The 23,007-nt window shown below is 35.2% G+C and overlaps 4 protein-coding genes across 4 annotated transcripts; 3 read left to right on the top strand and 1 right to left on the bottom strand.

The window, feature by feature from the left end:
* The first annotated feature begins 804 nt into the window (after positions 1-804).
* On the top strand, positions 805-6,179 carry DHAR3 (dehydroascorbate reductase). Its single transcript, NM_001250000.2, has 6 exons — positions 805-1,084; positions 1,850-1,940; positions 2,082-2,225; positions 2,964-3,081; positions 4,955-5,095; positions 5,752-6,179. The coding sequence occupies exons 1-6, from the start codon at positions 880-882 to the stop codon at positions 5,836-5,838; spliced, it is 786 nt and encodes a 261-aa protein (NP_001236929.2). The 5' UTR covers positions 805-879; the 3' UTR covers positions 5,839-6,179.
* Positions 6,180-7,856: 1,677 nt separating this feature from the next.
* LOC100803968 (HMG-Y-related protein A) lies at positions 7,857-9,264 on the top strand. Its single transcript, XM_003552939.5, has 2 exons — positions 7,857-8,162; positions 8,498-9,264. Exons 1-2 carry the CDS (start codon positions 8,109-8,111, stop codon positions 8,990-8,992), a joined length of 549 nt encoding a protein of 182 aa, XP_003552987.1. The 5' UTR covers positions 7,857-8,108; the 3' UTR covers positions 8,993-9,264.
* A 2,783-nt stretch (positions 9,265-12,047) lies between these two features.
* LOC100801491 (THO complex subunit 4D) lies at positions 12,048-17,238 on the top strand. The gene is made up of 7 exons (XM_003552984.5): positions 12,048-12,296; positions 12,872-13,181; positions 14,017-14,160; positions 14,255-14,323; positions 14,599-14,786; positions 15,746-15,799; positions 16,834-17,238. The coding sequence occupies exons 2-7, from the start codon at positions 12,930-12,932 to the stop codon at positions 17,021-17,023; spliced, it is 897 nt and encodes a 298-aa protein (XP_003553032.1). The 5' UTR covers positions 12,048-12,296; positions 12,872-12,929; the 3' UTR covers positions 17,024-17,238.
* Positions 17,239-18,453: 1,215 nt separating this feature from the next.
* On the bottom strand, positions 18,454-22,746 carry LOC100798831 (uncharacterized). Its single transcript, XM_003552982.5, has 5 exons — positions 21,728-22,746; positions 20,707-20,765; positions 20,418-20,546; positions 19,240-19,375; positions 18,454-18,992 (listed from the first exon to the last, which is right to left on the bottom strand). The coding sequence occupies exons 1-5, from the start codon at positions 22,436-22,438 to the stop codon at positions 18,657-18,659; spliced, it is 1,371 nt and encodes a 456-aa protein (XP_003553030.1). The 5' UTR covers positions 22,439-22,746; the 3' UTR covers positions 18,454-18,656.
* Between the last annotated feature and the right edge of the window lie 261 nt (positions 22,747-23,007).

The raw sequence follows: 23,007 nt of genomic DNA on the forward strand, positions 1-23,007 counted from the left end.
AATGCCAACAAATTAATTTTATTTTTAGAGAAATTTTCAATTTGTATTTTGTAAATAAAAATGTATACAAAAGAATATTTTTATTGACTTTAAGAATTTAAAACATGATTAAATGATGGTAACTAATTTTTAATTAATATAATTTAGTTTATTTATATTAGAAAAAAGTAAAATATTAAATTTCTATCCACTAATTTTTTGTATATTATTAATTAATTAAAATAACCTTAAATATATTTAAAATAATTACTATAAAAATCAACAAATATTATCATACAAAATAATTTATAATTAAATTTCTATATTGGCGATTCATTTTAATTAAAATAAAAAATTAAATAAATACTCCCTCCGATCCTATATATTATTCTAGAAGGAATACTTCATCCTATTTATAAATCATCAACTAATAATAATATTTTTCAATTTTATCCTTTGTATTATTCTCAACATTTCATTGTTATGGAAGCCTATTTTTCATGGATCGTCCACTCACTCTTCTCTCTTCATGTAATTAATGAAAATATGAGTCCCTCTTTAAATATTTCATTCTATTTTTCTCTTTCATATTATCTTCCTTAATCTTGATGATTCAAATTAGAAGTGACCAAAGACCAAACATAACCTTTGAATTTAAGATTTTAAGTTCTTCCTATGATATTAATAATAAATAACACTCACGGTTTCAATGAAAATAAAAAATTTGTCATTTAATAAAAAAAAACTCCTTACTTTTTGTTTTTGGTTTTTTGAAGGTAAGTTTTAGTTAAAAAATATGTTGATGTGGAAACGTTGTATAGTGACACGTAAACATCGCAGGAACCAAAAGCAGAACGCAACATCATCAACATCACAGAGGTAGAGAGTAAGACGCCGGCAATGTCCGCTGTGAGAGTTCAAGTTTCGGCGTGTGCGGTTTCCGCCACCGTCAACCACCTTCGCCTCCGCCAAAACGCCGTCGTTTCCTTCAGGAAGAAGAAGCCTCTCACTCTCAGAGTGGTCTCAATGTCTTCCGTTCCTCCTTCCCAACCCTTCGAAATCGCCGTTAAAGCTTCCGTCACCACACCCAACAGGCTCGGCGACTGTAATATCTTTTATTCTCTCACCTTTTTACGCTTCTTTTTTTTGTTTCTTCGGTGAAAATTAGAATCACTATTACATTAAGGGATTAATGATGTGCATGTGAAAGAACTAATAAAATGGAGGAACACAAATTAGGATGTATCTAGACTTGAAATATCTCCACGTGCATTTGTCACTTTTTTTCCCAGAGACTATAAGGGGCTGTTTGGATTGTGAAAATGTTTTCTGTTGTATTTTTTTTTTTAGCAAAAATAACTTAAGTGTCACCTGGCCATGTTTGGATAAAATTTCTCAATAAGCACTTATAGGAGAAGAAAACAAGGAGGTAAAATGAATTAAGTTTTCATATAATGCAGAAGTTAAAGTCATCTTTTTTCAGAAGCTAAATGAGATAGTTTCTATAAATTAGCTTGGGCATAAGTTAATTTTAACTTTTGAGAGAAGCTTGATTTATTTTACTTTTGTATTTTCTTCTCTTACAAGTGTTTATTGAGAAATCAGTGAATGCGATTGTAGTAGAAGAGATTCGGTGATTTCTCATGTTTCGGGAGTAGGGTTGACTTTTTTCGTATTTTGTTGTTTCAATTTCATGATGTAGGTATTAGGCAATGCCAAAAGAGTCTTTAGCCTGGCATTATAGAGAGCTAATTATGCATGTACTTTGTGTTTAAGAAAACAAATTATGATTTTTGTTGATTTATTTGAGCTTTAAACTCGGATTAGTACCTATGATTAGTTAGTGTGACTCTTTGAATTGTCTTTTTAGGCCCTTTTTGCCAAAGGGTGCTGCTGACACTGGAGGAAAAACATCTACCTTATGACCCCAAGTTGGTGGATTTGACCAACAAGCCAGAATGGTGACCTTCTGCTCCATTTTTTTCCTTTTTCCCCCTTTTAGAGCTGCTATCTTTGTAAAATTGAATCAGCCACAGACCACATGCCCGATCCTCATACTACTTTATTTGTTTTCTTCCTTATATTTTGTTTTGTTGGTCTAGGTTCCTTAAAGTCAACCCTGATGGTAAAGTTCCTGTCATAAAGTTTGATGAGAAGTGGGTTCCTGATTCAGATGTTATTACTCAAACATTGGAAGAGAAGTATCCCAGCCCACCATTGGTGACCCCACCTGAAAGGGCCACAGCGTATGCATTTGGCTTGTAGATCTAGTTGTTCTTAGTGGTACACTGCTTTGAACTTTTAGAAAAATGGATGATGAACTCATACACGCTTAAACAAAGTGGCGGATCCAGAAATTTTTCTTAGTGGGGGGCAAGAAATAATTTCTAATATTTTCACAAACATAAAATATCACAAGATACTACAAAATACATAATATCATGATATAAGAAATCTAATGTACTTATGCTTCTACAAATTACAATTGTCCTCTACACATTTTCATACTTTGAAAATGTTCTATGATTTTTTCATTGTCAATACTATCGAAAATTATGGTGTGCTCTATGCATGTGTGGTGTGTTTTTTTTGTGTTACTGTAACAATAATGAGAATTGAGCTAAATGGTTTGGGCTTGAACATGTAGTTTTTGTATTGAATGTCTTATGTTTGTTTGGACTTTGGGTTAAAAAAAATCCAATGGGGGCAATATATAATTTTTTATGGGGGCAAATATTTTTCTGTATACATTAAATAAATAAAAAATCTGGTGGGGGCAATTGCCCCCACAACAGATAATCTGCATCCACCAATGCGCTTAAACACAGTTTTTTTCGTAGTCCTTTTTTATTTATTTCCAATTTTTGGTTTCCTTCTACTCCATGTCAACTTTTTATTCTTTCATGTTTACACAACTACATTAAAATTAAATGTACTCCAATTGCCTAAAGTGTATGGCTGTATGCATGTGTTTTATTTTGTAGGGGGTCAAAGATCTTTTCTACATTTATTGGATTTCTCAAGAGCAAGGATCCCAATGATGGAACAGAGCAAGCATTACTAAGTGAACTGAGCTCTTTCAATGATTACATCAAGGAAAATGTATGACATTTTTCTGCTTTTCTCTTTCTGCTATTTGTTTCCAATCTTGATTAGGTTGTTGATTTAGTTATGGAATTTCAGCCACAGAAGAAATACTATGGATTGTTTTTCACACAATTCATTATCCTTATTACATGATTTCCCATTTTGAACTGAAATTTCGACTTCAACCCTGGTAAGATTTAAGCTGAATGGTAAAGTGTGAAATTTGAGTTACCTGAAGTTGGTATTAAAAAAAAAAATCCCTAAGGAAGGATCATAACATTAGAAGTGAAAGTGACTTGTTTAAGCTGTCATTGAAATCCTTTACACAAACTGAGTGTGTAGCTTAGTTCCATCTGCCTCTGCAACTGATAAAGCCAGGATTGGTTCCAATTTGCACCCGAATTTTTGTGCTAGCACTATCAATCAAAGTGTGCAGCAATTTTTTGTTATACATGCCAGTAACCTTCATTGTCTGATAAGTGATAATTAGAAACTCCAGATAACATGCTCAAAGAGAGCAGTGGGCCTGTTGATTGTGCAGTATTGTGCTCAGCTGTGTGCACAGATATATCACCATTATCATTAGCCATCTCAGAATTTTCTTCCTCATCCAATTCCCTCACATATAGGTGGCCACACTAATGCTTCAACTTGTTAGGGGTGAATCATTCATCACAGAACATACACAAGCCTTTTTGCTCTTCTATCAGCCTTCTCAGAAGCAGTAAAGGTCCTGAGTGGTTTGCTTATGATAGCCGGTGGTTGTTTTTGTGCATTTGGTCTGGTAGGGATCTTGTATGTAGGTGAAAAGGTTTTATTTAAGGGGTTAGGTGCTGTTTGCAAAAGGTTTGGGGTTGATTTGGTGAAGTTTGAAGTGATGGGTTTTGGGTTAGAGACATGTGATCTGGAGGCTTCATGTAATCTGGCAAGATTAGATGCATAAGTGAGAGAAGTGTGATTAAACAGTTTCCCTTGCATCTACGTGTGATGCTCAAGGCCTGCTAAAAAATGCAGAGGGTATGTTCAGAGGACAATGTCACTTGTGTCAAGGCCATCTCACAAGGCATCAATAAACTCCTTTACACTTCTAGTTTGCTACACTTGTATCAGCTCCAAGAGTGGATCCTCACAATTTTCCCAGAAGCGTAAAGAAATATCTGTTATATATTAATCGGGATACAATGGGAACCTTGATTTCTTATAATCTGGGTGTCATTATAACTCACTACCATTCAAATGTATTGAAGCCAAATGGACCTTTGATTCAGGAGATGTATTATCAAGAGCTTAAAATTTCTCACATCTGTATTGCCACTCCTTTAACTTTGTCCCATTGAACCTTGGGAACTCAATTTTGGAGATGCAAGTAGCATTATGAGATTGATGAGAGGCATGGTACCTAGTGGTTACACCTAGGTTTCTTAGGCATTGCAGGTGTCTCATGTTTCTTTGAAATCTTGTTTCCAGTTATATGGGGTCTCTTTGAAAATAAATTTAGCCAATTGTTTCTCTTATATCTAATTACATCATCTAAATAAAAGACCGATCAAACTTAGGGACCAAGTGGCCCAAAACTCTTGATCCATTGTAGATTGTGCTTCCCTAAACTAAAACCCCCTAAGCTCAGTGGAAAACTCTACTCACCCATTTCCATGACTGGGATGAGCACTTGGAAACTTGCTCCTTGAATAATTTAAGTGGCCCAATAACTCCCGTAATATCATTCTGTTTATATATTAGTGATTATGGAGAATTTGATCCAAGATGGTTATATGTTTAACACTTTGAGGAAACCTTTTTGTTATTATCTAAAGTCTGCATTGCTTAACAAGTTGCTGGAACCTTCTGCCTGCTTTATTTAATTGACTGATCTTTTTCCTCTTTGTAGGGTCCTTTCATCAACGGTAGTGAGATATCTGCAGCTGACCTATCACTTGGACCAAAGCTATACCATTTGGAGATTGCTTTGGGGCATTATAAGAAATGGACAGTGCCTGATTCACTTACCTCTTTGAAGTCTTATATGAAGGTATGTTCTAGATGAGCCTACCCATTCAACATCATATAATTTTTCTTGTACTTTAAGGCACTTTTTTCAAATCTAGAATTGTGTGCGGGAGGCTACTTTTGAAGATTCATAAGTATGCTGACAACGTTTTAATTTGAAATTTCTTCAGAACACAAAACTCGAATATTTCACTAAAGATGCCGAAGATGCTTTTGCTTCTGCATAGTTTGAATGTTTACGAGTAGGAGAGCTATAAAGGTTAAAATATTCACCTAGTATTGTAATCCAACTTGGAGTGTCATATTAATGAATTTTTAGGCTAAATTTTACTGATGTATATTAACATCCTGGGGTTTCTGAACGAAGTTCACGAATTGATTGTTTGTCAGGTAGTTGTTGAGCCATGATGCATAAGAATTCGTTGTTTGAGTTTGCTGTTTGCTATTTGCTATGCCTATATATAGTAATGCTTTGAAAAAAAATTGTTGGATAAATGATCATTTTGGTAGGTAGTAATTGTCACACTTTTTACACATTAAAGATTAAATCATAATTTTTGTTTTTTAGAGATTAAATTATTATCCGTTTACATATCTTGGATGAAAATGATTATTTATCCTTCTTTTGTTTAAGTTGTTGTTTGCTATAGCTATTAGCTAATAATGTTGAACGTACAGGCCATTTTCTCGAGGGAATCGTTCGTTAAAACAAGTGCACAACCACAGGATGTCATTGAAGGTTGGCGTCCTAAAGTGGAAGGCTAATATTCACTGATCACGCACTATCATTTCTATGAGACTCTGAGGACTATACCCCAACAAATAGCAATCCATCAAGAGTTCTAGACCTATATCGTTTTGTATTATATAACCTTATTTATTTATTCACTATGCACTATGGAATAATTATTTATTAAGAATAGTTGTTGGCCTCAGATTGTAACATGCTTGATAGGGAGGCCACAAGACTTGCATTGCATGTAGATGAAAATAGTTGCATTCCCAAAAATAAATAAGAATTACATTCCTTATTTTGCTTAAGCAAGTGATGCACTATCTAAAGAATAATTTTATGATTAGCAATGGGATAATGATTATTGCGCTATTGACTCTGGTCTTAATTAAAAGATATATCTCGAAAGCAACAATGTATGTTGTTATGAGAAATAAAAGTAGCATATTCTTTTGAATACTCCCTTACTGAAATTTTTAGGAAAATATAATTTTTTCTGGGTCTTATTTTTTATTTAATAAGTATCTTAATTTTATAGCTTTCAATTAATTTTAATCAATCTTTTATTTCATTTCAAATTATAATAATAATAATAATAATTTATAATTATGCATGTGTATTATCTTTATAAATACTAGTGTGTTTACGAGCGATGCACGGGAAAAAAATTTAAGGGAGGGGTAAAATAACTATTTTATTATTATATATAATTATATATTTAAAAGACATGCATAGTTAAAAACAATTTCACCAAAAAAACTTTCAACTACTATTGTTGTTTGAAAATGCATTGAAACCACATTGAACGAAAAAATTGTGTTCCTATGCAAAAAACGTCAAAGCGTCTTGCATGTTGTTTTTTCGTGCGTTACCTTTAAGTTTAATGCGTACACCAACACACACAACCTAAATTTACATCTTTTAACTATCTTTTAAGAACATATTTGTTTTGCTATTAAAAATATTACAACATGTGTTCCAATACATATCTAAAAGATGAATAAGTTAGGGTGAAGATCCTTTTGCAACTTACATTTGAGTTCTCCCAATATTTACTCAAATGTGTATTTCAATTGATAAAATTAATTTTGGATGAAATGCAAAATTAATTTAGGTTAAAATTGATTTTGAAGTAATATAATTTATGTTTAGATATTTTTATTAAAAAGTAAGTTATGATTAAAATTTGGTGTAAAATTTTTTATCCAACATAAAAGTTATTTATAGCTACTTCAATTTTAATTTCATCATCAGAGTGAAACATATAAAAATTTATTTAAAATCAATTTAAACCTGAAATTAATTTTCTAATGAAAATCAAACATGCACCAAGATACTTCCTCCAAACATAGGTTAGGGTAATTAAAAAAAATAGAATTAGCCACAAAAAAAATATCTCCAATAAGATTTTTTTGCAAATTTCAGAAACTATTTTTTGCAGTTTCTTTTTTATTGGAATAAATCTATGCGATAGAGAATTTCTTAACAACAAAATTTATATTTTTTTTAAGAAACTGTTTTCTTTCAATAAAAAATAATATTTATCTAATTAATTTTTCTTTCATGTCATTGTGTTTAATTATTTAATAATTTAAAAAATATAAAAAATGTGAATTTTTTAAAATTTCTTCGTGTTTTTGATTATTAAAATAAAATCGTATATGAATTTTTACAAATAATATAATATTATAAAAACTATAAAAAATAATTTAAAAAACTCACTTAAGAAATTAAATAGACACTGGAAGTGGTTGTTGGGTGTCGAATCTTTTAATGTACAAACTACAAAAGTAATCTTGGCTTAGCTACCACCGAACATTGAACAACCATATCCGAAGGACACACGCTGATTAGGGAAGAAAATCAGCATCCTTGCTTAGTACACTAGTACGGTCCTTTTTACATCAATTTGGACTCTGTTTCTGTTGCCCTAACAATAATCTCAATTTCATCAACATCATCGTCCATAACAAAACCAGGGATATCTTAGTACTTTCATACCTCCATTTAAAAAATAAAACCACCGCCACGTCACCGATCCGAGTGTTCACCTCAAATTAAAGACCCAGCCGTCGGATCACCACCCCTTCCGCGATTCCCAGCCGTCCATATATTCTCTTATTGGAAAAGAAAGAAAAAAGCTTTTTTTGATTTTTTAATTATTTATATCAGATCCTGATTTCCTTGCAGGTTCTGCTCAAACAGCACACTCCTGTGTTTGTGAAAAGAAAACTTTGAAAGCTCAATTTGTTACCAAGGTTGCTCTGTGAATCCGAGGTTCCAAACTCTGCCACTAACTTTAATGGCAACTGGGGTATTCATTAATAAACCCCCTTCACTTCCTCCGTACCCCGAGGTAAATTGTAACTCTTTTTAATCTCATTTTTTCTAACCTTATCAAATTTCCTAGCTACTATAATTTATCTAACATTACCCTATTTACCCACTGATCTAAATCTAGTCCAAGTTATTAAAAAAAAATGTCCAGGTTTATTTCTTTATTTATTCACTGCTCTGGCTATAATTGATAATTGCATGCGAATTTCATAATCATAAGTATAGAAGAAAAAAAAAGGGTTAATTCTACCATTCTATTTGTATGAAATTATTAAGTGATGTGCTAATGTTTTTTAAAATGAAATAATTATGAAGAGTTAGTTAAGGGGTGTAATTTATTTTTTTATTTTTCAGATGATTTTGGAGGCAATTGAAGCACTGAATGAAGACAATGGTTCTAATAAATCATCAATTTCGAAGTACATAGAATCTACCTACGGTGGATTACCTCAGGGCCACAAGGTTTTGCTCAATGTGCACCTCGCGAAAATGAGGGACAGTGGAGTGTTAGTGTTTTGGAAGAACAACTACACCAAGCGTGACCCAAAGGCGCCGCCAAGGCGTGGCCGTGGCAGGCCACCCAAGCCCAAGGAGCCTCTGCCACCGGGCACTGTCTTGTCACCGCCCAGGCCCAAGGGCCGTCCTCCGAAGGACCCGAATGACCCAGGGAAGCCACCTAAGGCCTTGACAGAAAGTGGCAGGCCCAGAGGCCGGCCCAGGAAGATGACCCGGCCCACTGGTGGACTTAGCGAAGCATCGCCAGCCTCCAAGGTGAAGGCTTCCACCAGTGGGAGGCCTAGAGGTAGACCTCCCAAAGTGAAGCCCGTGTTTACTGAAATAAGTGCTTAACAATAAAGCCCAGCTCATTATGGGTTTTAGGGCTTGCATGGATAGGGAAGTTTTGTTTCTACAAAAAGTGGGAGTGGGTAACAGTTGTGTGTTGAGTAGATATTCTTCTCTTGTGTGTTACACTTAGCTGAATTGTTGTGCACAATCGTGTAGTTTATTTGTTGAGGCTTTGGTCGTTTGTAAATTGTAATTGTGAAAATAGGACAATGGTTAGAACTAATGGACGCAATCTCTCAAATTCTTCATGTGAAGAGTCTGTGTTATTCACCAAATTGATTCGAGTCAAAATCTTTATATGTTATAGTGTTGCTTGCATGTTTTGTTTGGATCAATTTTGGAGAAATAATTATTTGATTTTCAAAAGATTTTTCAAGGAATTAGTAAAAGCGAAATTATTATTTTTTATAAGTAAGCTGAATTAATCATGCACTTAATTGACTAGTGCTGTGAAATTGTCAAGATGATAGTCTTTACTCATTCCAATCATCTTTTATTTTGGAGTTGTATATTGAATTCGATTTGTTGAAACTAGAAATCGAATTTAGAGTGATGTATCTTTGATCTTTGTTCAGTGGCTTTGATTTGCTTGCTGCACCGATTGAATCAATTTTTTATGGTACCAAATCTGAGTCACGTCCATTCCGCCCATGTGTTGTTCGCTATTTAGCATAGTTGTGAGTTATTGAATCGGTCAAGTTAGGGGATTAATGGTTTTGTGATTGGTATTAATGGTTTTGTGATTGGTTCGGTATATAGTTAGCATTATTTAAGTAAAAAAAATTATTTATACTTTAAAATTTAAAATAATAATTGGACATCAAAACGGTATCATAAAAATATTTTTTTTTTAAATTAACTATGTCATACTGATCCAATTATGATCCACTGACTTAACTGAATAGATTTAATCAGATTATGATCGATTTAATAATAAAATCCATCCAATTATTGGTTGGACGGTTTGATTGACCAAATTGAGTCAAATTTCACAATTATTCTATTCACTGTTGAATAACATCCGCGTGAGTGTGGTGTGACAATAGGTTGCGGATGTTGGTAATGGAGTGGGCATAAGCATAAAAATCATTGGACCCTTTGTTGACGAGATCAACACTAGGCCAGTTTGAGGGTTGAGTGGCAAATCAACTTCCTTTTTTTGATAAACAGTTGTTTGATTCAGGACAGGATAGATAATATATTTAAAAATATAATGTAAGATGTGAGAGACACCAAAAAGACATTCATGCTTTACCTAACGAATAAGCAACAATGTTAGCTTCTCTCTTTACAAAAATTTTATTAAAATTGGATAATTATGCAAAAAAAAATATTTTTAAAAATCTTATGTAAAAGCAGTGAAGTAAATATGCTAAATATGCCAAACATCACGAGCATAACACATTTTTTTAGCACCCTTAAAACTTTCGATAATAATATTTTGTTAAAGAAAACATGTGTTTTGTGGCATGGTAGTATTCTCTACTTTAATTCCCAAGTTTTATAAAGCAAAAAAAAAAACGTAAGTAATAATTAAGTTGGTTACCTGGAAAAAAAAACAAGAAAAAGTTAACAAAGATGGGAATTTTAAAAAATTTATGAACATCACCGGCCACATCATTGGTCCAAGTGATACCCTCATAATGGATTCTCAATCGTACGATCATCAATCGTTTTGTCAATCTAAGCCGTCCACGACCTTGAAAAATGAATAAGGGGTGAAAAGATGAACGATTTCCATTTTTTTATTTGTTGTGTAGATTTTTAATTCATTTGTCCTCCTTTAAATCTAGCTTCCAGTATTTGCAATTGCCATTCACATAAAAATTCTTCCTTTTCCTAGAATTTTTAAACCTTCATAGTGGGGTGTAGTACACATCCAAACCTCTTCATCATCTGTAATAATGACAATCAAAGAGGTTAATCAACCTTCATCACTTCTTGCATACGCTGAGGTGAACCCAATTACAACCTTTTTGTCCTTTCTCCAAAATTGTATAGTTAGTTAACTATTATGCATTTAATTGATTTAAGTTTTTCCACTCATACGCCTCTTTAAAACAATAATTTTCTTTTAATTGTGTGCTTAGCTTTTTTTATTAAGTTTTAATCCTCTTGGCAGACAAAAAAAAGTCACAGTTTTTTCGTTTTCTTACATGATAATTTAGTTATTGTAGCTTGATGTTGTTATGTTCTTTAGATTTTGGATATGTTTAGGTAAATTGTAATTAAGTAGGCATTTCTTAAATGAGAAAAATAAATAACTTGGCTTCCTGCATTTTCAAGTAAAATCACAATTTTTTTTCTTTTGACTATTTGTTGTCATTTTTTTTTCATTCTCTAATTTGTCTAAAGTGGTTCATTTTTCCATAAACTTGTTAAGTTGAGTTGTAATTTTGACAAGTTACAAGTTGTGTTATTGAAAAAAACATGTCAAAGGTACATGTGTTCCTTATTTCTTGTGTTACAGGTGATAATGGAACCGATTGAAAGGCCTAAGAAGGTTGATAGGATTGGCGTGACATTAATGTATTCTTCTGTCAGAAGACCAAGGGATAGATCTCCTAAGGCGAGGTCTCATTTTGAAACTTTTGTTATTTGTATAAGTGATATTGATTTTAGTATTTTTTTTATGTCAACATATTTACTTTTTAAAATTGTGTAATTGGCTTGCTTATAAGGAGGATTGTTGGTTTCTAGTCATCAAAGAAGAAGATGAATTGTGTTTTCCTTGTGATTAGAATAATCATACAATAAATAATATATATAATAAATATTTTTAAATAAAAGTAATAATGACGTGATGATGATTAGAATCTTTATAATAAATTAGTCAATATTTAAGTGGTAATATAGGAAGAAAACAATAGAATGAATTCTCTCATGATCAATTATTAGTATTATAAATAGATTATCAATTATAGTATTACGAATTTATTGACGTGTTGAAGTGGGAATTGTGAGTTGTGACTTTTGTTTTGCTTTATCGTGGGACGCGGTACGAAGGAAAGTGAAAGGACATGAAAGCCCCTAAGAGCTTTTTAAAATGACGTAAATTGTTTCCGAGAAGCTAAGCTAAGCTAACTAAACCCAAAAGCTCTCTTACGCTGAAACCCTAAAACCCCTCTTTCTCTCACTCTCGCATGGATCTTTCCTCTCCTTTTCCTTCCAAACCCTAATTTTTGCTACTGCTTATTTTTATTCATCGATCCTTCGCCCCCCAAAACACTCAATCACACTCTCTCCTTCTCTTCTCTGATTCTCGCTTCAGACAACTCTCCACACGCGTTTATCTTATTATCTCTAGGTAAATTTTTTTCCTTTCCTTTTTTCCCTATTTGTTTTTTCCAATTGTGATGTTCTTGTGTACGTGTGATTGTTGTGCGTTTCCGTAGTTTTGTTTTCTCTAACGAGATCATTCCATTGCTTTCACCTTTCCCTAAAATTAGGGCAAATTTCCATTGAAATTTGGGAGTTTCAAATTTGGGGTCAGATTCAGACAGAAGAGAGATTTTGTTTTATAAGACAACTATATTGGAGTTTGATATTAATTGTTATGCGTGCAATTAAAATTCTGAAAGGAGTCGTTTATGTAGGATCTGCTAGTTCATGCCTGAGAGATTTTGGTCTTAAAACCTTTAATTATAATTAAGTGTGTTAAGCTGAGATTGCTTATTCAGTTCTGGGTTGACTGTTTAATTATACCAATACAGTTTTGGTCACATGATGTATGGAGTTAAACCGAAGTATTGTTTTATGAGCAACAACAGTACTGGTTAACTTAGTCCTGATGATCTTCATTGTTTAATTTCTACATGGTTTGATTTCATTAGGTTCTGGAATGTGTAGGTATAACTTGTTTGGTATCTTTTGTTTTTGCAGGGCTATATCATTATTAAAATTTTCTGAAGTGTTTGACTTGTGTTAAGTTTTGAGTATAATGGCTTCTTCCTTGGATATGTCGCTTGATGATAGAATAAAGAACAGAAGTAACAGAGGGAGAGGTAGAGGAGGACGTGGTAGAGCCCATTCTGGCCGTGGACCAAGTGGCGCTCTTAATGGTGGAAGAATGGCTGGTGCTGTTAGTAGTAGAAGAATGGCTGGTGCTAGTAATGGTGGAAGAACAACTGGTGCTGTTCGTAGAGGTCCTCTTATGGTTAACACTCGGCCGTCATCGTATGCTATTGCCAAGGCAAGCTCAAAAAACGTGGATGCTTATACATGTGCTTGAGAATCTGATATGCTAAATAATACCCAATTATGAGATGATTCAGCATCATTGAAACTCAAAAGCAAGTGAAATCCTCGTCTTTAGTATTTGTTTCATGGAGAAGCTCATGCTCGATCATTTTTTGCATCATCAATGCCTTTGTCATAGTTCCATAATGTCACAATTAATATGCACCTAAGAGTTGTTTGCTTTTGTTTTGGGGGGCTTTGCTACAGATCTCTGATGTGTGCAGGGGTTCTTTGGTGATTCCTGGCATATTATGTGAAGGAGCTTCATTAGGTGAATTTCAAAATGGAGCTCTTACCAGTAGCACAAAAAACTTATAACAATAAGTGGGGTTAAATTCTCTAATCCATGCTAATCCATTTCATTCACATGAGATGACTTTAAATGTTTGGCTGGTTTTGTGTGGACCGGTGCTTTGTTGGATCCTCTTGCCAAGTTGGGTTCTACAGTGCAAGAATTCAGTATACTTCCCTAATTCATGGTATTTTGCAAAGGAGCTTTTCGCTTAGAACCAGAACTGGAGCTCTCACTAGTAGCATAGCACTGGTTTATATGCAGTGGGTTGAATTCTTACTCCCATTTACCATGTTACACCTAGAACGTTGATGTTTGAGTACAAGTTCTCTTTTAAATATATGTTACTATGGTCCGATCTACTTCATTAATAGCGTGTTTTGTATTTTTATGGGGATTTTCCTGCTCTGACTAATCTTGAAGAATGGTGAATATCTTTTTTCTGGTCATAATCTGATGTTTTGCCACTTTGGAAACTGTTCTGTTCTTTGGCCAGTCTATTCGCAGAGCTAGGCCCTTTCCATGGCAGCATGATTTGTTTGAAGATAGCTTAAGAGCTGCTGGGATTCAAGGAGTAGAAGTTGGCACCAAGTTGTATGTTTCCAATTTGGACCATGGAGTGACCAATGAAGACATAAGGGTATATACTATGTTGTATCATCATATGGTTCTTTTAGTCACTGTTTCTACCCAATCTATCTGGAAGTTCTCTTGAAACTTGATTTGCAACTCAGGAACTTTTCTCTGAGCTTGGAGAGTTGAAGCGTTTTGCTGTTCATTATGACAAAAATGGACATCCAAGTGTAAGTATTGGGCTTTGTGTTGTAAATTCAGCTACCCTTTTGTTGTAGCTTATAATTGGTGACTGCTTTTCCTTTTGGGAGGGAGGGTTTTGTTTACAATATTCGAAGTGTTTCTGCAAAACAATTGGCTAGCCATAATTCCCCATTTAAACATAATTTATGTTCCAGAAAGTAGTTTTGTGCATAGCAGTTTTGTTTTATGTGTATGAGCTTTCCCAGCTGTGTTGTTACTAGTTTTTTTGGCTAATTGTTTGATATCTTTAACTGTGTAACAGGGTTCAGCTGAAGTCGTTTATACTAGAAGAAGTGATGCATTTGCTGCTCTTAAACGATATAATAATGTACTTTTGGATGGAAAGCCCATGAAGATTGAGATTGTTGGTTCCAATTCAGAATTGCCTATAAGTGCTCGGGTGAATGTCACTGGGGTGAATGGGCGCAGGAAGAGGACTGTTGTAATGACGTAAGTTATTTTTGTTGGTTTTTTGGTTTCCTTTTCTCATTAAAATTTGAGTCTCCTCCTATTGATTTATATAACCTTTTTTTTTCCGCTAGGAAGATGAATATAAAAGAATTTGGTCCAAACACTACCTTAATTAAGCAGTAAAGCTTTTATTGTGACATGAATGTCTGTCTATATTGCATCTGTCATGTAGTGCATGTTTATTTTCAAATTCTGAAAATATGGTGTCAATTGTGCATGATTGATACATGCAGCAACTGGAAAAAATCTTTTTTCTTTAGTGTGTTATTAGAATTGGTGCAGAATCTAAAGGAAAGAATATTTTTTATTGATGAACCCTAAATCCCTAGTTGTTGTGCCAATGTGGAAGCAGCCTTGGGCTAGGATTTCCCTGGATGATTTTGGAGTCCAGGATTTTTCCCACTCCCTTCTCTTGATTCTTGTGGGCAATTGTTTCTTCTACCATCTCAGCCTGCCCAACGTAACTAACTTCCTCATTGAGAGATACCTAACTAACTAGTAATGGGTATCTTTCAATACTCCTCCCAAAAGTTTTATTTAGTCCTCAAGGTGAATGAATTGGGACTGCTTAAATGAAATTCCATTGATGTTCAACTGATTGAAGCATGATTCCATCTGGCTGTCCAAGAATAGCTTCCACTTGCCCTGAGTCAAACACAAACTTGTTGCTGCCCCTGGGCTTTCTCAAATGATAAGATGCTTTCTCTCTCACCCCCCCCCCCCCCCCCCCCCTCTTTATTTATAGGCAATGTGCCTTCTACTATCTCAGCTTGCTCAACTAACCTAACTAACTAATTAACTAGCTCCATCGTTAACAGACACCTAATTACAAATGGATATCTATCAGTTATAAAGTTGTTAAAATCCTTCGTCTCCCGGTAGAAATTAAAAATACTGTTTCAGATTGTGTGCTGATAGGGGTGTTGGCTATGTTGCAGGCCTAGAGGTGGCCAAGCTGGAGGTGGTCCTACTATGCCTAATCGTGGTGCTGGGTAAGCCTTTTAGATCATTAATGCTGTAATCTCTTATTGATGCTTTTTGTTGAAATTTGTGTGTTGAGCTTTTGTACAAGTGCTTGTATATCCAGTGGTGCAAGATATCATAGTAGTATGAAGATTTTGGTAATATATCAGGTTCTCTTCATGTACTATTAGGTAAAAGTGGTTTTTGTTGTGGTCTTTATAAAGATTTTGTTGTATTTCGATAGAGCACTCCCTATTGTGGATTTATATTTACAAAGAGTTCAGTTGATGAATACATGGGATGTAAATATTAGGCTGCTGCTTAGCAGAGATATACATGTGAAGAATCATTTGCTATGTAGTTGTTTTTGGTGGAAGAAAATAAATGTTAGAAGTCCATGTGAAAAATCACAGGCCATAATTGTTTTTTGATGGCATGAAAAAGGTAAAATGACAGATAGAAAATAAAGTCAAACAATCTAGTTAATAGTTAAATGATCTAGAATCTCCCTGCAATAGGTTTTTCTTGAACTGGGTAGATTGTCTACAGTCTGTGCCTTGTTTAGAAGATTTTCATTTGGCTTTGACAGATTTGTGTATACTAGCACACTTTAAAACAATTTTCTCTGATGCCACAAACTCAAATTATGGAGGCTATAAACGAAACTCTTACTAATAATGTTACAGGATGTCCTTTCCTCAGTTCAGAATGTCCTATTTCTGCTGATACCATTATAAAAACATTGCATTCAAGTGGTGTCTAAGCCTGCACTTTACAAGTAACCTTAGTTGATTTGGTTTCAATTTAATAGACGTTTGGTTTGTAGGTATGGTTTAAACATGGGGAAGATGCATGTGATTTGTCCTTTTTATTGTCTGATCCGTGGTAGTGAAAGCGAAGAATTGTATCTGTTGTTAAGTATGGGCTTGTATTGCATGTTAGCTTCATTAGATCCGGAGGCCACAGTAATATGACTATATACAATCGCAGAAATGGCTATGTATTGTTTTTGTTGTGTAGTCCGTGATGTAACCAAGTTATATTGTTTATATTTTTTATGCAGTCGGGGACGTCGAGGTGGCCCAAGGAGTGGCAGTGGACGTGGTGGAGGTGGTGGTCGAGGCCGTGGTCGCGGCAGCAGGGGTGGTGGTGGAGGTAGAGGTCGTGGAAGAAAGGATGCTGTTGAGAAGTCAGCGGAGGAACTTGACAAGGAGCTGGAGACCTATCATGCTGAAGCCATGAACATCTCTTGATCTTGGAAGCCGCAGTTTATTTTGTAATATCACTTAAGATTGGCTTCCTTGTACAAAGCTGGTTTCCTTGGCGTTTACTTTGAATCTCTTACTGCTTGGTGCTTTTAAACATGCCATCTTATTTGACCGCATTTAAGTAATTGTTAGAGGCTGAATGATCTACTTGGGGATTTTTGAAGTTCAGAGATATAGATTGTAGTTTGATTTGCGTATCATTATTTTATGTTATTGCTGCAACCTGCAATTGTCTTCCCTGTTTGAGCTATTACTTGCTGCTTGCTGCGGTAAGTGATCACGGAAATTTAATCCCTATCGTAAAATTAGCAGTTATGTGCCTGATGTACAATGGGAGGTGTTTGTTTTTACCCCCGCTCAATTATTTCTTGGAGAAGGAGGTGTTTGTTTGTTTTCTGTTTTTATTTTCAGTAAAAATAGGAAGTGTTGGAAATGTGTTTGTTTTAATTTTAGAAAACATTTTCTAAGTCTAAAGCTGAAAACGTTTAAACATCATTTTCTCTGTTTTGATGGAAAGTTGAAAATGCGCCGGCAAGTGTTGTGATTACAACAACATTCTTTCTTCTTCTCTCAGACCATCCAGTTCACCCTCTTCAACGCTACCAACCTCTTTTGGTTTGGACCATGGACGTGTGAGTTCGTGTAGGCGTACGAGTGCGCACAGAAACATCCGAGTTGCATGGATCCATCAAAGTGCGAGTGTGCATAGAAACGTTAGAGTCAGAGTGCCTGTGCACACAGGTCCATCGGACTCGTAGTGTGATTTTTCGGAGCCAGATCTGACGAAAAGTCTCCATTCGACGAAGAACCCTGCAACCACAGTAAAAAGATGGGAGGCGTTGGTGGCGTCGCTACTCCCTGTTTATAATTCTTCTTCATTAAAATTTATTGAAGTTCGTTAATTTTGCAAAATTTTGAGTGTTGATATGCTTGCTCTAGGTAATGATTCTCGTTTATTCAAGTTTGACACACTAAATCTGTGTTAACATTATATTTTGATTACGACCAGATTTGGTTTGTCTAAGTTGTTGATAAGGTGTTTGTTGAAATGCCTCAATCAATTTTTCAATATTTTCATCTAAAATAGAAAATAAATTAAAATAAAAACTATATTTAAAAAATGAAAACAAAAAATAAAAATAGAAAATATTTTCTCAAACCAAACACCACCTAAGCTTTTTTGAAGAAGTCCTTTTTTGTTTTTACTACCACAACTTATGCTAGCGGAGAGCATCTTAATTCCATATGCTTGTCGTGCGTGATTTCTGTTCTTTCGTTCAGTAGTGTTCAACAATACTTTAGTTTTTTGTTACATTTTACTTTGAGTCTATTAAGCGAACAGTGGGGAATCTGAGTCGATAACACACCTTGTATTGCTTCTCATTTCACCACTCTTGCTTCTTTCATAACAGGTGGAAACAAAATTATTGATCTTATACATGGGAAACCTCAAGTTCAACAAAAAATTCAGGACTAAAACAAATAGCACTCCTCTGGTATACGCCTGGGGGTCCAAGCAATTGTAACTATCTTTTTACATCACGAATTAACAAACTCAAGAACCAAATATATGAATGGGTGTGGATATCTAGAGTTTTAAACAAGAGAGAAAAAGACGTTATTGTGTGACATTCGTATCCCTTTCCAGGTTTTGTTCTCCCGTTTCACTCTTCTTCTTTAGAAGTTTTTCAACTACCTCATCCCAGTTCGACCTTCCACCACTAGATTTTGATTGGTTACTTGAGACGTTATTGTTTGCACTGGCGGATGCATCGTCGTCACCTTCATTGTTCTCAGATGTTTCTTTCTCAGCAGTGTCCACTGCATGAGGTACATTCAGGCTAACAGCTCTTTCCAAAGCATCTCTATGTTCTTTCTCTATGGTCTTCAACCTCTGAAACTTTTGTACTGTTGGAGGGTCTGTCACAGTTTCAGAGCTCTGAGCCTTCATTAACTAAAAGTGAATACCAACAACAGTCAGAAATTCGTTACATGCAGAAAACTTTTGATCCATGGTTTACATTATTACTAATATAACAAAGTTGTAAACTTAACATAGACAAAAACAGAACCAAGTTTTCTATTCCTAGCTAGCTATTTTTTTGGTGTATACTTAGGGTTCTTATGTTCCTAGTTGGGATTACAATGAATAGACAAAAGAAAAAGCAGTGAAAAAAATCAAATGGCAGATATTTCCTTACTTGTAAGGCTTTCTCAGCCTCCCTTTCAATCCAAATAATTCCATGATCCGATGTTGCATTACAGGACAAGACAATATGCTCAAATCTTCCATCAACAGGAATAGCAGTCCTCACTTCAGGAGGAAATCTCCCACATCTGCGTTCACCAAGCAACAGTGAATTTCATTATTGGAAACAACATATTACTTATAGATGTAATTCAGGACAAGATTTAACAATTCAAATGATATCTCAGTCACACTTCATGAGCTATTCCTTGTGCTAAAACAAATAATATTAGAAATTATTCATTTATGCATCTACCCCAAAAATAGCATGAAAACGTTTATTGATGGGATCATGGAACATACTAAAGTTCGTGAAATAAGGAATTTCTTTCAATGCATTTAGAAAGAAAAAGGGGAAAACTCAGGCGGGGAAGGCAACATCTGAACTAGCAGAATCAAGATGACATAAAGTGTATATCACTCAGTTTTGCAATTGTAAAAGGTCTGAATCGCAAAAATATGAAAACTCTCCTACTCCACAAGACAAAATAGCAACGGGGTTATAAGGTTGATTTGGTGAAGGGAGATGTCGTGGGTTAGAATCCCCCACTAACAGAAACTATCAATTAACGTTTTCTGATAAAAAAAAAGAGAGAAAGAATAGCAACTTGCCCATGTCTAATGAAACAAGGTGGATCACTCTCTCTCTCTCTCTCTCTCACACACACACACTCACACACATATAGTGGTAAAGAAGGGTAGTGATAAGAAGATGATCCTTCTCCTTACCAAATGAGGAGGCAGAATGGCAGAAATGTATGACATTTTATAACTTAGTTCCTTAGGCATAAGAAGAAAAGGAAAAATTTAATGAATCATGCTCTTAGGCAACTATATTAATGAAGTCATTTCAGCACTAATGGAGTAAATGGTTATGTAATACATAGTCACGGTTCTAGCAAAGTAGCAATTAAAACAATGACAATCTTCGGCAGCAATTATAGGTTTACTGAAGTCAAATTCCCTTGTCTAGGATTCGCAAGAATTACAACAACTAGAAAGGACCTTATTTTACTTTTGCACCAGACCAAGCAAACTAAACAGGATAATAATTAATATATTCCCACAATATTTATGCTTGTAGAGGACTAGAGTAGTTTACTATGAACAAAACAGTTTACAAGTAAATACCTGCAGAATTTTCTCTCCACAATATGGTACATTCTTCCAGGTGCATAAAGTCTCCTTGGATCTCTAAGCTTTCTACCCTCAGGTATGAAGGTGTCTCTCAGGCAAACCAAGAACAACAAGCAGGGCAAGCTGTTTAAATCATCAAGGCCTGGTTTAAGAGATCATCATGATATTTTACTATGCACCATATTAATAATAAACATAAAAACAAATCAATAACAAATCACATGCACTTGAAAGTTGAAACCCAATACGGCCATATCCATATCACAGAAAGGGCAGTACCAACCAGAATATTGATTTGAATATATCTTCCAATGGAGTGGCCGTTCTTGGCAAGAAATCATCCTGCACAAAAAAAAATAAAAAAAAATTACAATTTGAACCAGCATCATTATCATACAGTTGAATAAAATTTATGAATGGACATTTTTAAATATCTCCACATAAGATTAGTAACAACAAGCAGAATGACAAATCTTCCCCTTCGAATGTTTAATTCGGTTGCATATTCAAGATTTCTGATTATGCTAGAGCAATTCCATTCTCATCGGCGCTCAATGATCTTGCTCTTGGTATTATTTTCAAATCATAATTGAGAATTCATTTTAATACTAATGAGTAAGAATTTGTATTAATGCTATAGTCCACGAAGACAAAACTTCATTTTTTATTGAATAACAATTACAAAAGCCCTTAACAAACTACATGCATCTAAATTTGGGAAATGCCGGCGATAGTCTTTCTTTTAACACACTTGGTAGGAAATTTCAAATCTAATCCCTTGAATGTGCAAAGAGTGTGACAAATTAGTCCTACGAATGAATGATGATTTGATGACAAAAAATTGGTCCCTAAACTTTGTCACTTATTGTCAAATTGATTTTTGAAAATATATATTATTGTCAAATTGGTCCATGAACACAAAATGATCTCACAAATTTAACAGGAGGACTATTTACCCTAATATTACTTCTAATTTTGTAATTTTTTAATAAATTTTAACCAACAATAATATTACTATATAAATTTCTGTTAAGATAAAATTACCAATCTAATAAGTAGTGAAAAAGAAAAAGAGAAATGCTAGCCACACTCTCTTGTTGAGACTCTCTTTTCAACCCTATCCGTAAGATTGGCTGAAATTTGTTAAAAATCACCAATTTAATTTTGGTAGGTTTCACTTATCATTGATTCTTCTGATCTAAACATGAGATCAGAGAGATAGTGGTGGAAAGACAGAACGTGTCACAGATAGTGTGGCCCGCATTGCTAAAGAAAAAAAAAGAAGCATAGATGTAGATTGTAACCTGCAAAACAATAGAATGAATGACATTGGCATACTTGACAGCCAAATTCAGGGACATACACCTAGCTGGAGCAAGCGCATAGCACCGAATCTTCTCCTTGGGAATCCCACCCAAACGGTCCCTATGATTCACAACCAAAATGGTCAACAGCGACACCACCCCAGAACCCAACGAGTGCCCCGCGAAAACCATCTCATACTCCGAACCATTCTCCACCCACAACCGCTTCAGCGTCTCCGATTCACGGTTCAACAACCACACTGCCGATTTCAACAACCCATGATGAACATACCCACCATCAAACATTTGTTGCCCTAACCGGTTATCGAGGAGAACCTTGTAGTCGCTCTCTTTGGCGAGGTTCAGCCCACGCACGGCGAGCACGATCTCCTTGTTCTCGTGGTCGAGGTAGATTATGTACGGAGGCGCGTGGCCCAGCGTGTCCTCGTAGGTCACGCGCTTGATGACGCAGTCCGGGTTCAGGCGGTGGCCGGTGGCGGAGGTGGGTTTTTGGTACTGCGGGGTGCGGAGATCGGGCTCGTAGTTGGCGAGGATGAGGCGGCAGACGCGCGGCACCCGGTCGAACTCGTCGGCGGTGGCGGCGGGCCAAGTGGCGCTGTCGTAGCTGCCCACGTAGGTGCAGCGCTTCCACAGCCACCGCGCGCAGCCCAGAACGAAAACGCACTCCACCACCCCGCATGAGGCGGACATGGGTCGGATTCGGGGGTTTTGAGGTAATGGGTGTCTCGGGAAAAGGGAAAGTTCGGAGCTTGTGAGGAAGGAGAGTTTGCGTGAGAGGGTGTGTCAGAGTGTGGTCTGAATGTGGAAGAAAGGAAGCTTAATTAGGGGTTTACTACTTTTTTAGACATGATGGAATGTTATTGTGAATGTGTTGATTCAATCTTTAAAAAGGAAGAAAGAATGGAAATGGAAGATTCGCGTCTGAGGCTACAAGGAATAGCTGGAGAGAGACTGAGATTACGACATTTTGTTTTGTTTGACAGCTTCCATGTTAGTCTTCACTGCTATTAAACAACCATTTAACATGTTTAAATACTAGTACCATTTTGGTGTATAATAACCTTTGAAAATTCGGAGATAAAAATGACTTTTTTTTAAAAGACAAATACTAACAAGTTTTCTTAATGAGAGACAGAATTACGATAATCACCCCCCCCACCGCCCCCTAAATCTGAAACTTATTACATGTCAAAGTTACATGATTAAAATGTGATCTCTCCTATATTATTCTTATTTTTAAATTGTTGTCTTCGGACTTT

Source organism: Glycine max, chromosome 18 (assembly GCF_000004515.6).
Source record: "Glycine max cultivar Williams 82 chromosome 18, Glycine_max_v4.0, whole genome shotgun sequence".
Lineage (NCBI taxonomy): Eukaryota > Viridiplantae > Streptophyta > Magnoliopsida > Fabales > Fabaceae > Glycine > Glycine max.

Coding starts and splice junctions, on each gene's coding strand:
- LOC100803968 (XM_003552939.5), top strand. CDS start 8,109: ATGGCAACTGGGGTATTCATTAATAAACCCCCTTCACTTCCTCCGTAC. Junction 8,163..8,497: donor CACTTCCTCCGTACCCCGAG/GTAAATTGTAAC, acceptor TTTATTTTTCAG/ATGATTTTGGAGGCAATTGA.
- LOC100798831 (XM_003552982.5), bottom strand. CDS start 22,438: ATGTCCGCCTCATGCGGGGTGGTGGAGTGCGTTTTCGTTCTGGGCTGC. Junction 20,766..21,727: donor TTCATTCTATTGTTTTGCAG/GTTACAATCTAC, acceptor TTTTTTGTGCAG/GATGATTTCTTGCCAAGAAC. Junction 20,547..20,706: donor ATATTCAAATCAATATTCTG/GTTGGTACTGCC, acceptor TGATTTAAACAG/CTTGCCCTGCTTGTTGTTCT.
- DHAR3 (NM_001250000.2), top strand. CDS start 880: ATGTCCGCTGTGAGAGTTCAAGTTTCGGCGTGTGCGGTTTCCGCCACC. Junction 1,941..2,081: donor TTGACCAACAAGCCAGAATG/GTGACCTTCTGC, acceptor TTGTTGGTCTAG/GTTCCTTAAAGTCAACCCTG. Junction 2,226..2,963: donor CCACCTGAAAGGGCCACAGC/GTATGCATTTGG, acceptor TTTATTTTGTAG/GGGGTCAAAGATCTTTTCTA.
- LOC100801491 (XM_003552984.5), top strand. CDS start 12,930: ATGGCTTCTTCCTTGGATATGTCGCTTGATGATAGAATAAAGAACAGA. Junction 13,182..14,016: donor CATCGTATGCTATTGCCAAG/GCAAGCTCAAAA, acceptor TTCTTTGGCCAG/TCTATTCGCAGAGCTAGGCC. Junction 14,324..14,598: donor ACAAAAATGGACATCCAAGT/GTAAGTATTGGG, acceptor ACTGTGTAACAG/GGTTCAGCTGAAGTCGTTTA.